At 39.7% G+C, this 16017-nt stretch overlaps 5 protein-coding genes, 1 non-coding gene and 1 pseudogene across 6 annotated transcripts in view; 1 reads left to right on the top strand and 6 right to left on the bottom strand.

The window, feature by feature from the left end:
• Window positions 1-16017, bottom strand: part of pfdn1 (prefoldin subunit 1) — a 326057-nt gene that overhangs the window by 110225 nt on the left and 199815 nt on the right. The gene's annotated exons all lie outside the window — the stretch shown is intronic.
• LOC144541768 (histone H2A-like) lies at window positions 820-1203 on the bottom strand. Its single transcript, XM_078286683.1, has one exon. It carries the CDS (start codon window positions 1201-1203, stop codon window positions 820-822), a length of 384 nt encoding a protein of 127 aa, XP_078142809.1.
• trnad-guc (transfer RNA aspartic acid (anticodon GUC)) lies at window positions 3280-3351 on the top strand. The gene has a single exon. It is a non-coding gene; the product is annotated as a tRNA-Asp (tRNA).
• On the bottom strand, window positions 9279-9657 carry LOC139916553 (histone H2B 1/2-like). The gene has a single exon (XM_071905474.2). The coding sequence runs from the start codon at window positions 9651-9653 to the stop codon at window positions 9279-9281; it is 375 nt and encodes a 124-aa protein (XP_071761575.1). The 5' UTR covers window positions 9654-9657.
• Window positions 11753-12136, bottom strand: LOC139916552 (histone H2A-like). The gene has a single exon (XM_071905473.2). It carries the CDS (start codon window positions 12134-12136, stop codon window positions 11753-11755), a length of 384 nt encoding a protein of 127 aa, XP_071761574.1.
• Window positions 13565-13975, bottom strand: LOC139913162 (histone H3). The gene has a single exon (XM_071901125.1). It carries the CDS (start codon window positions 13973-13975, stop codon window positions 13565-13567), a length of 411 nt encoding a protein of 136 aa, XP_071757226.1.
• On the bottom strand, window positions 15054-15659 carry LOC144541779 (histone H1 pseudogene; annotated as a pseudogene).

Genomic DNA, 16017 nt, shown 5'->3' on the forward strand with positions numbered 1-16017 from the left:
TTTGTTTTGAAGTGAAAATTATTAAATGTGAAATGTTGTTGAGAAAAAATGACGTCTTTAACTTTACAGCCACATGGAGGACAATCTAACTTCCTGAAACTCTAGGACAAACTGACCATTACAGTCAAATCAAAATACTAACTGTTACATTGAAAATGTAATTAGGCCTATATGGGTTTGAGTATGCTGTGTAAATGTACTTTTGGAAAAAAAAAAAAAATGAACAGCATTTATAGATTCCAAACATACATCTCAAACACAAGAATCGTGACATCTCCAGCATGCTGAAATAATCTGGTATTGTCTGTTTAAATAATCCCACAATATTATATTTGATTTTCTTTAATATTGGTTTATTATTTCGTTTTTTATTAATTACTTGTATATGCTAATTGTGTATACAATGCGTTTAAAAAAAGGCGGGATATTTTAAATTTGAATAATGTATGACGTCAACGTGGCTGTCAGAAAACAAAGCAACACATTGGGGCTCTTGCTCCTACTCACCATGCCCTTTCACATTTTTTGTGTACATTTCATGTATTATGTGAGGCAACACTATAGTTATGTTTTATGACATCTTATTCCATCTTCGGCTTGTTATGTATTGGGGGTCCCGACTGTTAGACAATGCAGTATGAAATTAGGCAGATTTATATTAATGTAGCCTAATTTGGTTCACGGTCATATATAGTTTACATAAAAAATATTTAACTTATATGTACAGCACACAACGAACTACTAAGGATAACTCTTTTGAAGACAGTGGGTGGCTCTTAAAAGAGCCTTTGGTTTGATCCGAAAACAAACTGGTCGAGTTTACTTCTTGGCGGGCTTCTCGGTCTTCTTGGGCAGCAGCACCGCCTGGATGTTGGGCAGCACGCCGCCCTGAGCGATGGTCACTCCGCCCAGGAGCTTGTTGAGCTCCTCGTCGTTGCGGACGGCCAGCTGCAGGTGACGGGGGATGATACGGGTCTTCTTGTTGTCGCGAGCGGCGTTCCCGGCCAACTCCAGGATCTCAGCGGTCAGGTACTCGAGCACCGCCGCCAGATAGACCGGAGCTCCGGCACCGACACGCTCGGCATAATTGCCTTTGCGCAGCAGCCTGTGAACACGGCCGACGGGGAACTGAAGACCGGCACGAGATGAGCGGGTCTTTGCCTTGGCACGAGCCTTACCGCCTGTTTTACCTCTTCCAGACATTTCTCAACACTGAAAAATCAGAAAATGTGTCGTAGTCGTAGGGAACCCGGTTTATATATCTATCGAGCTGCTTGTTCATTGGTCAGTTGGAGCATCAAAATCATCGCCCAATACTGAAAGAGAACAGGCGGTCCTAACTGCTGGTGTCATTTTCAGATAGCAACTATAGCACTTCCGCTCTGCAGTGACTGGGATTTTCAAAATAAAACTTCTCAAGACAAACCAATTATTGTGTATACAGAAGAGGATTAGGGCCACATGTGGAAAAAAATAAATATGAGTTAACTAGGCTATTTATTATTAGACCTGTGTTTCCTCTTGGGATTAAGTCTTTCAGCGATGAAAAGACTAGTTTTATTCAGGGAAGCTTCAAACCTCTCCAATACACCGTCACAGTATTCAGCTCGCAGCAGGATTTGTTCACATTTCTTCTCCTAAAATGGTTTCATATGCTTTACATTCCAAACAACACTAGTTGTCCAGTAAGCAGAGATGTCTGACGAGGGAATAAAAGTAAAAGTACTGTGGTGCTTGTTTTGTTTTAATTGGGTGATCTTTTGGTGTTTGTAAACACACTGATGCTGGCGGTGACTTAGGGCGGATCACCTTCACTTCCTGTGAGAGATTGTTCCTGAGGCGTTAACTTTCTGGCTGCAGTCATGATTAATGAAACTGAAAAGATATGTTGTTTAAGTTTGTAATATTCTCTGATTTTAGGCTGAAACATCATTTCGCATTTATCTTTTTTACTGTGTAGAAAACTAACTTTTATACCTCTTCAGTCTCTCCCATAGGAATTTTGGACTACACACCAAATGGTCGAGATGCTAATATATGTCATACAAAATGATACAAAATTACCACTCCTACTTATAACCTCTATGATGTACATGTAAACAGGTTTGAACACACACACACACACACACACACACACACACACACACACACACACACACACACACACACACAGTTCTCACATGTACAGTATATAAATGGCCAGACACATTGACAACCTGCTGTATCAGTTTCTGCAATGTATTCATAGTATTCTGTTATATCAAGACTTGGCCATCTTGGTAGGAAAATAACGTATGATTGTGATAAATTAACAGGTGATTAAAATCAAATGTCAGCCACAGCCAATGAGCTGTGTATATTGTAAAGCACCATAGGAAATGCATGTGACACCATAGGAATACTATGGATTGGCTATCATGTTCATCTAACAGGTGAAAGGTCTCCGGTTTGAAACTGGGCATAAACATCCTTGTGTCATCACATAGAAGCTTTGAAGGAACCGTACGGTCACCATTCTGATTCACCCTCTACACCTCGGACTACCGCTTCAACTCCAGAACGTGCCATCTGCAGAAGTTCTCTGATGACTCCTCCATCATCAGGAAGACCAAGGAGCTGGTGGTGGACTTTCATAGGAGCAGGAATCCCCCAACCCCTGTCACCATCCAAGGGGAGGAGGTAGAGATGGTTCCTAGGAGTGCAGCTCAACAACAAACTGGACTGGTCGGACAACGCTGAGGCCCTCTACAGGAAAGGACAGAGCAGGCTGTACTTCCAGAGGATGCTCAGGTCCTTCAATGTGTGCAGCAGGCTGCTGCAGATGTTGTACCAGTCTGTAGTAGCCAGTGCACTCTTCTTTGCGGTGGTGTGCTGGGGAGGCGGCATCAAGGCAGCAGAAGCCCACAAACTGAACAAGCTGGTGAAGAAGGCTAGCTCTGTGGTGGGACTCAAACTGGACAGTCTGGAGGCTGTGGCAGAGGGGAGGATGAGGGGAAAGATTGACGCCTTCCTGGAGAACCCCTCTCACCCTCTCTAAGATGAGCTGAGGCTGATGAGGAGCAGCTTCAGCCACAGGCTCCTCCTCCTACATTGTGAAATATGTACAGTTAAAAAAGTATCAAAAAGTAAAAGTGGAAACAGCGCCATAAACTCCTCTGTTGTGAACAAAAATGTATGCATCTGCAGTGTTTCAGAACTCCATAGAATCAGAGTCAAAATCGGATTGACCTTGGTTACTATGATAATAACACATGACCTCGTCTCCCTGTAATGCACCTCTCCTCGTTAGTATAGTGGTGAGTATCCCCGCCTGTCACGCGGGAGACCGGGGTTCGATTCCCCGACGGGGAGGAATCTGTTTTCTCTCTCACAGCTTTATGGAGGCAGTGAGGGATCTGAGCTCAGGATTGATGGACAAACTGAGGAAAATTCAGCTGGAAGGAAGAAGGGAATTTAGTTGTAAAATGGCAAAACTATGCACCCAGCTGAAGTGGGAAGTCATGAAGCAGACATCAACGCTTACTCCTTTAGAGAAGGTTGGTCAAACCGTTTCTATCTGGACTGTGAAAAAAGCAGCTTGAACATTGACAGACAATGTGGTTCTGTTAAGGCTTGTGAACAAAAAAAGAATAAGAACATACAAAATAATGTTAATTCCTAGTTAAAGAGATCTGTATATAAATAAAATACATTTAGTGATTCACTATTCACAACATATATTCCTTGTAATGGCCACTACCCAAGTGTGACTTCCTGTAAAGAAGAATTACTGTAAGCAATATATGAAGAAACCCAGCTATCAGAAAAGTCACTGGATCATATGTGAATCGGCTCATTGATGGATAGAAGGGATATTCCCATTCAAATCAATAGGAGTGCATTGCTATTTATAAGCTCTTTTTCATGGCAGCATGATGAAATATCAAAGGCTTCCAATGGTTAGCTTGTACCAGCGAAAACCATGATACCAGGAATATGTCTTTCTGTCTGCTTTATTTATGTCTCTAATCATTCAATTCCACACAAAGACTGTAGGCCTATGCATACGATCCCCCCACGTCCCATCATAGCCTACATTCATACAAGCTTCAAAGACACTACATTTCACACAATAAATAATTATTCCATGACAGTTTTTAACAAGGTGAATTTGAAAGTTGCTTCACAAACTAGGCTATATCAACACATTCATCTGTGAATGTTTTACTGAACCACGCGTGCGTGTTCTCACGTCAATATACAGGCTGCCTGCAACATTGTATGTATTGTATGTATATGTGTTTGTATGTGTTTAGTTGTTTTTTTCTGTTGTTCATGTGATAGCTCTGAAAGTGACGAAATACATATTTTATGTTGATTAAAGAAAGGATTAACGAAAATGTATGATGCAAAGTAATTCCACATTACCGAAAAAGGGATTAAGAATAGCTCATTTGAAGATCTGCAGTTTAAGAAATAAAATACAGGACATTTCAGAATTTACAGATATTGGCAATCTCAGAAACACATTTAGATTCAACAATAAACGGTTCTTTATTGAACATAGATGGGTATAATATTTACAGACAAGATAGGAATGCAAATGGAGGTGGAGTAGCAATTTATGTTCAGAGCCAAATACCAGTAAGAGTTAGGGAGGATCTAAGAAGTACAGGAGTTGAAGTAATCTGGTTACAAGTTCAACTGCCTTATCTAAAGCCAGTATTTATTGGGTGTTGTTATAGACCACCAAATGCAACAATAATGTATCTGGATCAAATATGTGAAATGTTAGATAGGGTATGTGATATAAATAATGAGATTTACTTCCTGGGTGACTTAAATATTGATTGGAATTCAAGGTGTTGTGCACTCAGAAATAAGTTGCTTTCTCTTGCAGATACATGTAATTTGTCACAAGTTATTACAAAGCCAACAAGAATATGTTGCAGAGCTGATGGTTCAAAATGATCGACTTGCATTGATCTCATTTTTACAAATGTCACTGAGTTGTGCTCAAAAGCAGTATCAATTCCAGTAGGCTGCAGTGATCATAATCTAATTGCAATTGGAAGGAGGATTAAAGTTCCAAAATCTGGTCAGAAAATAATATTAAAGAGGATGTTTAAATACTTTAACGAAAATAATTACTATGATGAAGTAAGAAATATTGACTGGTCAACAGTTCTACAGGAGGAAGATCCTGATTTGGCTTTGGATGTTTTTACTAACTTGTTAATGCCAATTATTGACAAACATGCCCCTGTAAGAAAGCAAACTGTGAGAAATGTTATGGCTCCATGGCTGGACCAAGAACTCAAAGCATACATGGTGCAAAGAAACCGAGCCAAGGCAGAAGCAACCAAATCGGGTGATGCATTACAGTGGAGTATATATTGTAAATTAAGGAATTATGTAAGAAAATTGAACAAAACGAAAAAAAGGATTTACTATCAAAATAGAATTAAAGATGCTAAATTAGACAGTAGAAAAATATGGAATGCACTCAATGAATTAATGGGAAGAAGAGTTAAACCAACACCATCCTTTTTGGAAGCAGATGGAAAATTTCTTACTAAACCAATGGATATTGCTAATTATTAAAGTTTAAACTATTTAAGTTATTGCGTGATGGTATGGACCTCAGACATGAAGAAGATGGGCTTTCAAGCAGATTAATAAAAGACAGAATAATAATCAATAATAAATCATGTAAGTTTAAATTTGAAAAGGTTAGTATTGGTACAATAGAGAAATTATTACGAGCAAGTAAAGAAAAACCTTCAGGTGTTGATAACCTTGATGTGAAGCTACTGAAACCTGTAGCAGAATTGATTGCTCTGCCTATTTCTTACATCATTCATTTAAGTTTAGAAAAATGGATTTGTCCGTCAGAATGGAAAATAGCCAAGATTGATCCACTAGCCAAGAATGGTAAAGAACCATTCTCAGGTAAAAATAGTCGACCAATAAGTCTACTACCCGCCTTGAGTAAAATTATGGAGAGAATGGTATATGAGCAAATCCAAAAGTATTTTTTTAAAAATGATTTAAATACGGTGTATCAGCATGCATATAAAAAGGGGCACTCTACAACTACGGCATTAACTCAGATGACTGATGACTGGATGAAAGAAATTGATGAGAAAAAAGTCGTTGGTGCTGTATTGTTGGATTTGAGTGCAGCATTTGACATACTTGATCATAAGTTGTTATTGAATAAGTTGAGCTGTTATGGCTTTGAAGCATCTGCTGCTGCATGGATCAAAAGTGATCTCACCAACAGGAAATATACTGTACATTTTAATGGTAGTTATTCTGAGGTAAGAGCAGTGAGTTGTGGAGTGCCTCAAGGAAGTTGTTTTGTTTTCCATTTTTACAAATGATTTCTAATTTCTTCTAATTTTAAATTATGCCACCATTGCGATGTATGCAGACAATTTTACAATATATGCATCAGCACACACCTGGAGAACTTGGTAGGGTTTTAAATGAGGAATTAAAGTTAATAGAAGAATGGGTAACGGTAAATAAATTGGTTCTTCATATAGAAAAGATAGAATGTATGGTATTTGGTTCAACATATTCATTAAAAGTCGCATCAATTCTACACTTAACTATAGGAGATATAGATATTGAACAAGTAACAGATGCAAAGTTATTAGGGATCACTGTTGATAGTAAAATGTCTTGGAACAGCCAAATTGATCAAATGGTGGTAAAAATGGGCAGAGGCATGGCTACTATAAAACACTGTAGGAAATTCATGCCTAGCTAACTAACCAAACGATTAGTGCAAGCTTTAGTGTTATCACAGTTAGATTATTGTTCAGTGATTTGGTCCAACACAACAGAAAGTCATTTGAACAGATTGCAGGTAGCTCAGAACAAAGCAGCTCGCATTGCTCTTCACTGCCCATATCGAACAAGAGTAAGTACAATGAATAATCATTTGGCTTGGTTAAGTGTAAAAAGCAGGTTGCATTAGTGTGCTTTATTAAAAATATCATCATAACTAAAACCCCAGAAATACTTTATAGTAACCTATCATTTTGTTCAGATAGACATCATTATTCTACTTGGCAGTCATCAGAGGGTCGTTTTCTGTTGCCTCCGTGTAGAACGAGTTTAATACAGAGAACAGTTCATTATCGAGCAATGGTGGCATGGAATTCATTACCAAGTTTTTTGATTTCAGAAAGTAATACAACATGTTTTAACAAAAAGTTAAGATTGTATTTGTTTACACAAGGAATAGTGTAGAATATTATATGACTTTTTGTTTTTGAGCTATCCATCCCACTTTTATTTGTGATTGAGTGGATGAGTTGCTAAGTGATTTTTTTTTGTTTTAGAGCTATCCATCCCACTTTTATTTGTGATTTAGTGGATGAGTTGCTAAGTGATTTATTTTTTTCAATTACTCAAGAGATGAAATTATTATATAGAGCTATCGTATGTATTAGACAGGCTTTGAGTTGGTGTTTGTTGTTGTGTGTCTTAGTGGTTGTGTTATGTATTTGGTCTTATTGTGAGTATGTTACGGATGTGTATTGATGTATTTTCTGTTATTGAAGTATTGTTAAAAATACTAATGGGGACCCCAGGAAGAGTATACTGTTACAATACAGTAGCTAATGGGGATCTAAATAAACAAACAAACAAACAATCAACTGCACTAGGTGAGCGGTTCCTACACAACAAAGGGATTCAAACACATGAAGTAAACTAAAAAAAAAAAGGTTCCACTGAGATTTGAATTCAGATCGATGGATTCAGAGTACAGAGTACTAACCATTAAACCATGGAACCACAACACATCAACACTGCTGTCTTTATTTTTTTTTATTTTTTCCCGCCTAACGACTCCAAAAATCAGACAGTGTCAAACCATGACCAGGCAAACTCACTGTAAGAGAGCAATGTCGTTATTTCTCATGGTCGTCTTTTTTTTTTTTTTTTTTTCTGCAGGTTAAAAAAAATACAATTTACTTTTTTTTTACAATCTAAAAAGACAATTTAAGTGTATTTTTTTATTTTATTTTAAAAAATAAAAGGAAGAGAAAAGAAGAAAGAAAAAAGAATAAGAAAATAAAACTATGACAGTCCTTAGAAATTCAAAGAGCAACATGTACCACGGGACAAGTTTATTTGTCTTGACATCTATGGATGTCCTTTTCTGATTATGTGTTTGAAAACGACAGTAGGCTACTTGGAATTGATGTCTGGTTTATCACTGCTGTCTTTACAGGAGCATGTCATGCTATATGCTTGATGTCAGACTGTTATTGTCATCATATCTCAAATATGTTTAGTATGAACTGCATGAGATACACCACATACTGGGGACTGGAGCGGACAGATGCATCATGAAATCTATGCTGATTCTACTCTGCATCTGTCCATCTTACTATAGAGTAAGCAAATAACTAATTGTAATAGATTAATAGATTGTGAACTAGATAGAGCTCAGAAAAAACATAACTAAGAAAATGTTACATGTTAGAGTTTGTGATAACTTGTAAATATAAAATATTACAGAAAAAAAACAAAAACTGCCCAATTTATATACCATATGCACAAAGTAACTATGACTTAGAAGTTTATTATAAATGTTCAATAGGCTACTCTGTAAGGAAAACAGAGAAACTGCTCAAGTGCTCATAATATTAAACAGAGCCTAACTATGGGGGGCAGGGGGCTCTGTCAGAGTATACATAAAGGTGAATGGGTAGCAGGGAATAGATGAACTGGGGAGGGGGATGATAAAAAGTTCAGACATTTTTTTCACATGCAACTTGGGATATGAAAGTTGTATACGTGGATGTCAGGGGGCTTTGACTGAAGCTGTAGCGAAGTCGGTGTGTGACAGATTGGGGGTGACCTGAAAGTGTGTCACAGCCAGTGTTGAGTTTTGGCCTAAATTCAGTTAATATGAGAGAAGTATTAAGTACAATAACAAACTGAACATAACGGTCTTCTTTTAAGCCATAGTATTTACGTTGCGTGGTTTACAAACCTGATAGCATAATGTAGGCCATAATTGTTCTTTTTCAAATCTAGGATTAGTAATGTTTAAGCTTCCCTTGGGCATGTTGTTTAATTATAAACGAAGAAGAAACAGTCTGGCTTTAAAAGGTAGTCAACGTGCCTTGTGCTGCAACTGAAACTTTAAGTTACAAACAAATTTAAAAGCACGCATCCATAAGTTCCTTTACAGTAAGTAAAAGAATGAGCCCTTTGTTGAAGTAGTGTGTGGCCCTTAAAAGGACCTTTGGGTGGATGTAGTTTTAAGCGGTTTACTTGGAGCTGGTGTACTTGGTGACCGCCTTAGTGCCCTCGGACACGGCGTGCTTGGCCAGCTCACCGGGCAGCAGCAGGCGGACGGCGGTCTGAATCTCCCTGGAGGTGATGGTGGAGCGCTTGTTGTAGTGAGCCAGGCGAGACGCCTCACCGGCGATGCGCTCAAAGATGTCGTTGACAAACGAGTTCATGATGCCCATGGCCTTGGACGAGATGCCGGTGTCGGGATGGACCTGCTTCAGCACCTTGTACACGTAGATGGCGTAGCTCTCCTTCCTGGTCTTTCTGCGCTTCTTGCCGCCCTTGGCGGTGGTCTTGGTCACGGCTTTCTTGGAGCCCTTCTTGGGCGCTGACTTTGCGGGTTCAGGCATGACGAGATCTCGGTACTTCACAACAAAGATTGAAAAAACAGAAGCGGTACCGTTGGTTTTATAGAGAGTTGATGCAAATAGTGCTGTGCTGTTCCTCGTATACGATTGGTAGAGTTTAGCAGCCGGACTGGGCATGCGCTACACGACGAATTTTCTCCCACAGAACTAGAATGGATAGATCTGATATGCCATTAAAATAAATGTAATAAAGGTACACATTACAGTACAGTACAGATTACCAAAAAATACAAAAACGTTTGAAACGCAACATTTGTGCATGAAATTAATAAAGTTTATGGGTTTTCATGATGAAAGCATTATTTTATTGAACATCTCAATGTCAGTTAAACATTACAACTTTCTGAGTCTCACACACTGTAGACAAACTAAATGATAGTCATTTTCATGGGAAAACTATAAGAGATCAAACTTATGATTGTCTTTTGTCAGAAATTCATATATACATATATATATATATATATATATATATATATATATAGGCCTACATGTGATGTGATATTTATACAATAGTGTAGAGCCTATATTTAGTACGAATTGCATAAAGACACTGGATGACATCACATACTGGGCACTGGAACGGACCAGATGAATGGTGAATAATCAGTGCACACGGGTTGAAATGTTATAAATACAACAGATTCAATGAATGGGACTGGAATTTATTCCTAAAGTGAGATTCTTTTTATTTTTTTCTCTCCTGTTTAAGGTCATCCACACAGCGTTTTAACACATGTAAAGAAAAGATGATTGTGTGATACGGAGCAGATATGCCCTTTGCGCTCTGTAGGGAAGCTCAGGACTGGCAGTCCCTCTTCTCCAGGGGTCTAGCACAAAGTAGGCTACTGTTGGCTAGGAAGGTGTCATTATTAGTGTCATTAAAAAGTGTCTCATGTCTAAATAGCCTATGCCTGAATCATAATGTTTAATCTTTTCAACAGTTACATGGAGGAGGTTATAGCTGAGTCACCAGGGCAAACTGATAATTTTCACAATATAAAAATAAGGAATTAAACAGGAGGTGTCCAGAACAACAAAAAATATATAAAAATACTAACTGGAATGATTATATTAAATATGAAGAGAAATTGGATAGATGGCATCTTAAAAACTTAAAACAGTCTCTTGAAACCAGTGGTTCACAATCTGTCTTTCCATTCTCTTATGAATCACTTTCTAAAATCCAAATGTATTACTTCAACTTGACATGGTGAGAAATTATTATTTTCAAAAGGATAACAATGTAAGACTTGGTTCAACACAACTGACAACACATTTTGGTGTGTGTTACATGATTTCTCCTCTTAAAAAAACATTAAAAATACACAACTTGGTTCAACATAACTTTTCAACACAACATATTAGAAAATGCCACTTGAGCCGATATGTTTAACTTCACTACATTAGAATGGAATGTTAATGTAATTATTGATTGGAGGGCTTTTACCCCACAAACAACAAAACTGACATGAATGCAAAAAACAGCAGATCAGTGCACAGTTCTAAGTTTATGACCTGAAATTGTATCTTAAAAAGGCTTGAATTAGTATATAACTCCTCAGCTACTTCCATACAGACACAAGTATCATATTTTCAGCATACTGAAATACCCTGACATTGTCTGCAGCATGTTTAAATCATCCCACAATATAGTTGATTGTTTCTTTATTGTTGGTTTGTTTATTTCATTCATGTTCTAGTTGTGTAAAGACAGTTTAAAACGCGGGATTTTTGAATGATGTATGACGTCAAAAGTGGCAGTTAGAGGACAAACTACCACAAGGCTTTTATGCACTCATCCCCTTCAAATGTGGCGCTCAGAGTTTTATCTATATCCCACATAACATAATTGTTCTTTAATTGAGCATTTTAAAAAAAAAAAAAAAAAAAAAACTGTAAAATGCATGCCATTAACAGCCTGAGGATTGACATTATCAGTTCTGTCAGTGATGCAGTAGGAAGCTAGGCAGCATACACACTACACAATTTATAAAGAGGTTAGAAAACCTGGAAAACTCTTTTGAAGACAGTGGGTGGCTCTTAAAAGAGCCTTTGGTTTGGTCTGAAGAAACTGGTCGAGTTTACTTCTTGGCGGGCTTCTCGGTCTTCTTGGGCAGCAGCACCGCCTGGATGTTGGGCAGCACGCCGCCCTGAGCGATGGTCACTCCGCCCAGCAGCTTGTTGAGCTCCTCGTCGTTGCGGACGGCCAGCTGCAGGTGACGGGGGATGATACGGGTCTTCTTGTTGTCGCGAGCCGCGTTTCCGGCCAACTCCAGGATCTCAGCGGTCAGGTACTCGAGCACCGCCGCCAGATAGACCGGGGCTCCGGCACCGACACGCTGGGCATAGTTGCCTTTGCGCAGCAGCCTGTGAACACGGCCGACAGGGAACTGAAGACCGGCACGAGATGAGCGGGTCTTTGCCTTGGCACGAGCTTTGCCGCCGGTTTTTCCGCGTCCAGACATTATCGTTGCTTTCTTCTTGACTAGTGAATCAAAGAATGAGTTGCAACTGCCGGGAACCGGTTTATATGTCTGTCGAGCTGCTTGTTCATTGGTCAAAACCTTCGCCCAATCAGAAGAGAGGACCCCTTAAAATGTTCTTAATTTCTCCAATACATAAACATTAATTATCTATTCAAAATAACATAGCTTTGATAAAGTGAGGTACGTACCATGGATTCATAAGGGATTTATTCATGGGTTGATTCACAGAGACAGTAGTAATTAAGGGATTTTTTATGCCGTCTCCCTGAATTTTTCCATTAAAGTAGAAAGTAAGGAGTCAATATTAAGGGGGGTTTATTGATGGGTCTCCTCCATTAATAAATCCCTTGGTTAATTTTAAGGGGCTGTTGCATGAAGGGGTGAATTCATGTAAATTAATGAAAATGTAAGGTTATTTTAAGAGATTACTGGTTCCTAAAGGTTTCTGCTCCTGTCAAGTTATCACAGCAACGATAACACTTCCGCCCTGTCTCATAACAAACCAACTTTTATGTACTCAAAACAGGATTAGGACCACATGTTAACAATTTGAGTTCTCAGATTAATATCACAATTCTGACATTTAAGTAAATCTGACTTCATCCTCTAAATTCTGAGATAAATCTCAGAACTGGAATTTTTCACGTGGCCCTAATCCTCTTTGACACCTGTATTTTTTTTCCATTCACATTTAATTATTAATTATTATTATTTAATTATAATAAAGCTATGTTATGAAGAAATAACATAGAAACATGGAAAAAAAAAAAACACTGATAACAAGAAAAGACAGAAAGAGATATGCATATAGTTGCATTTTCTACAGACATACACTGAGATCATCTACTGTTTGTGCTTAAAGCATATCTTATCAGGCCCAGGCAGCCAAATGAGCCATGTCTGCTTCACTGACTTTTCTTCTATATCAATCGTGGACAGAGAAAACTGAAAACAGCAGTCTTAACTCACTCTCTTCTCTCCACACACACTGAATTTATAGATTAGAGACAAAATTGAGTGAGCAGTATTTGTATCCGTGAAATGTAAAGCTATTGAATGTGTAAGAGATATGTTGTACATGTAGGTATGGTAAAAGCAGCAAATTGTGTGATTTTGGTGTATGGGAGAGATAGAATTGTTTGTGTGTTAAGTATAAGAGAAAGAAAAAAAACTAGATGTTGGAGCAATTAATGGAGACCTTAGGAATGACCTCAAAGGCCACCTCATACTCATACATGCTATTTGGAGTACACGTGATTATAGTACGTTATATGCTTTTGTAATTTAGAAAGAATACTATTCATTATTTATACAAGGTTACATTAACTTTTAAAGCGGAATCAACTCTTACAGTGAATACTGAGGTGGCTCTTAAAAGAGCCGTTGTGTGACTGATGACAGGTCGGTTTAAGCTCGCTCTCCGCGGATGCGGCGGGCCAGCTGGATGTCCTTGGGCATGATGGTGACCCTCTTGGCGTGGATGGCGCACAGGTTGGTGTCCTCAAACAGGCCGACCAGGTAAGCCTCGCTGGCCTCCTGCAGAGCCATGACAGCGGAGCTCTGGAAGCGCAGGTCGGTCTTGAAATCCTGAGCGATCTCTCGGACCAGGCGCTGGAAGGGCAGCTTGCGGATCAGCAGCTCGGTGGATTTCTGGTAGCGACGGATCTCTCTCAGAGCCACGGTACCGGGCCTGTAACGGTGGGGCTTCTTCACGCCGCCGGTGGCCGGAGCGCTTTTCCTGGCAGCCTTGGTGGCGAGCTGCTTCCTGGGAGCTTTTCCTCCAGTGGATTTACGGGCGGTCTGCTTGGTTCTGGCCATGGTAGAAAAGTTAGCACTTCCTTCTTAACAGCACAAGAAAGTATGTGGTTTGAGAGTGAATCTCGGCTTTATGTAGCCAGTGCCGGAGAGCTGCCATACGCTGATTGGTCTGCCCGAGGGAAGCGCGCGCATCAGCAGATGGAAAGTCCGCCCAAAATTCAAACACTGCTCTGCAGCAGCTCCAGTCCAGCAGAATTAGGACGAAAGGCGGCAGAAATACCGAAAAGGAAGACGATTTTGCTATTTATTTTTTACTATTCAAGTATTTTCAGTCAGTTTTTTTCACTATGTGGAAAAGATAACCAGCAAAATCATGGTAAAAAAAAACAAAAAGATAAGGAAACGAAATCAATAAAATCCATAAAAATAAACTCAAACAATACAATTAAATTAATAGAATGAAATAATAGGATTCAACACGCTGAGTGGAGTGTGAAGAACGGAAAACATGCACTTCTTACATGTATGGATTTACTTAACCTATTAAAATATATGCAACACTTTAATAACTATGCAAACTATAATACAGTATTTATACATGTATTAAGACAAATGTGCAGGGATTTATGATGCTTATGTAGTTGGTGCTCTGTCTATAATCTACAGAAGAGGAAACAGAAAAGGTACAGGATGGGAAGTTAACACTCGCCCAATGCATCATTTTTCTTGCAAATGTCATGTCATGTTGAGTCAAACCTGTTTGAGTCCAGAAGATTAATAAAGTCCAAGTACTTAACCGGCATACTGTGTAATGCATTTACTCAAGTATTTACAATCTATACAAATACCTCACGTAGGCCTACTTACACATCACTTATTTAAATGTGTGCATTTATTTTGCGTCTATAACCTGACAAAACAGTAAAAAGTAACCAACATTGTAGTCAGAGTGTTTATCTGGTGTTTCTGTGTGGTGAGAGAGAAGGGGGTGGGGTAATCGGTGATATCAACTAACTTGAATTAAGTGTATCTTATATATGACCAAAAAAAATGTAAAAAGGAAATGCTCTTTCAAAGTAGTGGGTGGCTCTTAAAAGAGCCTTTGGGGGCAAACAGTGGTCGAGTAAAGCCGGGAAGCTTACTTCTTCTTGGGTGCCTTTTTGGGCTTTGCTGCTTTGGGCTTTGCAGCCTTCTTGGCGACAGGTTTCTTGGCAGCAGCGGGCTTCTTCACCGCCTTCTTCGGGCTCTTAGCAGCCTTTTTAGCCGCTGGTTTCTTTGCTGCGGGCTTCTTTGCTTTCGCCGGGGATTTCTTAGCGGCTACTGTCTTCTTAGCTGCAGCCTTCTTCTTGGGGCTCTTGACGGGTTTCTTGGCAGCGGGCTTCTTGGCTTTCGGAGCTGCTTTCTTGACAGCCGGCTTCTTGACCTTTTCAGCCGTCTTGGCGATCTTGAAGGAGCCGGAGGCCCCGGTCCCCTTAACCTGGACCAGAATGCCCTTTTCCACCAGATTCTTGATGGCGATCTTGACGCGGGCCTTGTTCTTGTCCACGTCGTAGCCTCCGGCAGCCAGGCTCTTCTTGACGGCGGCCAGAGACACGCCGCTCCGCTCCTTGGAGGCGGACACAGCTTTAGTGATCAGCTCACCGACGCTAGGGCCGCTCTTCTTCGGCTTCACAGCCTTCTTCTTCGCAGGTTTAACCGTTTTTGCCGGGGAGGCGGCGGCGGGTTCTGGAGCGACTTCTGCCATTCTTCTCTTCTAGTCTGTTCTGCTTCTCACAACTCTACAAAGTCTCACTGAACGGTTTGTCGATGCAGAGCAAGAGGCGGGACTTATACACAGCATGAGGACCGTGTAGACCCAACACACACAGCCGCTCCCTGTGCAGCTCAAATGTGGCGAGACTTGTGCTTTCTCTTCCACCTTTTACAGATAAAATACGCAGATCGGAGATGGTTTCAAGTGTAACTGTTATTGGACCTGTTAGAAAACTTGTTTCCTCTCGGGATGAAGTCGTTTTTAGCGATGAGGAGACTTTCATTTTATTCAGGGAAGCTTCAAACCTCTCTGATACACCGTCACAGTATTCAGCTCGCAGTGGGATTTC

This window comes from Centroberyx gerrardi, chromosome 11 (genome assembly GCF_048128805.1).
Source record: "Centroberyx gerrardi isolate f3 chromosome 11, fCenGer3.hap1.cur.20231027, whole genome shotgun sequence".
NCBI classification, from domain to species: domain Eukaryota; kingdom Metazoa; phylum Chordata; class Actinopteri; order Beryciformes; family Berycidae; genus Centroberyx; species Centroberyx gerrardi.